The 1,147-nt window shown below is 44.1% G+C and overlaps 1 protein-coding gene across 1 annotated transcript; it reads right to left on the minus strand.

Annotated features, from left to right (window-relative positions):
• Positions 1-610: 610 nt before the first annotated feature.
• LOC117013984 (60S ribosomal protein L38-like) lies at positions 611-802 on the minus strand. The gene has a single exon (XM_033091647.1). It carries the CDS (start codon positions 800-802, stop codon positions 611-613), a length of 192 nt encoding a protein of 63 aa, XP_032947538.1.
• Positions 803-1,147: the final 345 nt, after the last annotated feature.

Genomic DNA, 1,147 nt, shown 5'->3' on the forward strand with positions numbered 1-1,147 from the left:
CAGGTCTCATTAAATTGGGCTTGAAGTGAATTTGACCTTCTCCCATCTTCTGCCTGAATCCCCTCCTCCACAAAAGACAGCTCATTCAAACCGTTGAACTGTGGCCAGGAGATCTCAGAGTTGATATGTCTTCATGATATAAACTGGAAATTCTATTCCATTTGCAGTGGAGCTTTGTTACGAAGCTGGAGAAAAACTAGACCACCGAGTGGCACGTGGAGACATAACCTCCTTGCTGTCCCTCTAAGAACACCATCTTGAAGTCTCCTGATTAGTCTACTCATTTCTCCTGTTCCATCACTTTCTCTTCATTTTAATCACCCTTATTATAAATGTCCTCATAAAAGGCCTGCCACCTTCCATCCTTATTCCAAACCATCCCCCATCCCACTGTGTCCTGCTTCAGGTTCTTTGGTAGCACCCTTCTTGAGGGTGACGTTCAAGACCATCTGTGACCTCGTGAGATGATCTCTTGCTGCACCTATCTGACATTTTCTTTTCACTCCAGCCACCGAGTTTGTGCAACACTAAGGTATTTTCACTTATTTGTTTGGAATTTTTAAAATTGCAATACAGTTCAGGTCAGCACATCTGGTTCATTTCAGCTTCTTCACTGCCAAACCTCAGGCAGGGACTGCTTCAGTTTCTCTGTCTTCTTGTCTGTGATGACCAAGGTGTCAAGGTATCTGTTGCATCGAACTTTAAACTTCACATTACCATTTTTCCTGATCTTGACAGATTTGGCATCCTGCCTCCTGGCTGTGAGCAGGAAGTTCTTGATTTTCTCAATTTTGCAAGGCATGGCTATGAGGCCTCGGAATTCCCTCTCTTCCTCGCATACGCTGAGACACACTCACAGCCAACACTAAGCTATTTTTAGTTATCAAAACCCAAGGCATCTTTTCACTTCCTTGTCTTTACATATGGTATTTCCTCTGCCCTAGAAAGATCTCTCCCCACTCATTGGACTGAATAATCAACATCATACTTTAATGTACAGCTCAAATGTCACCTCCACCAGGAAGTCTTTCTGTAGAAACCAGTCCAGGTTTCATGCCTCTCATAGGTCTTCCCCCATAATGAGGGCATAACTGCGGTACCACTTGCCCTGGCCTGTAAGTGTTTCCCTATTAGCCTGCAAGTCAAG

Source organism: Rhinolophus ferrumequinum, chromosome 21, assembly GCF_004115265.2.
Source record: "Rhinolophus ferrumequinum isolate MPI-CBG mRhiFer1 chromosome 21, mRhiFer1_v1.p, whole genome shotgun sequence".
NCBI lineage: Eukaryota > Metazoa > Chordata > Mammalia > Chiroptera > Rhinolophidae > Rhinolophus > Rhinolophus ferrumequinum.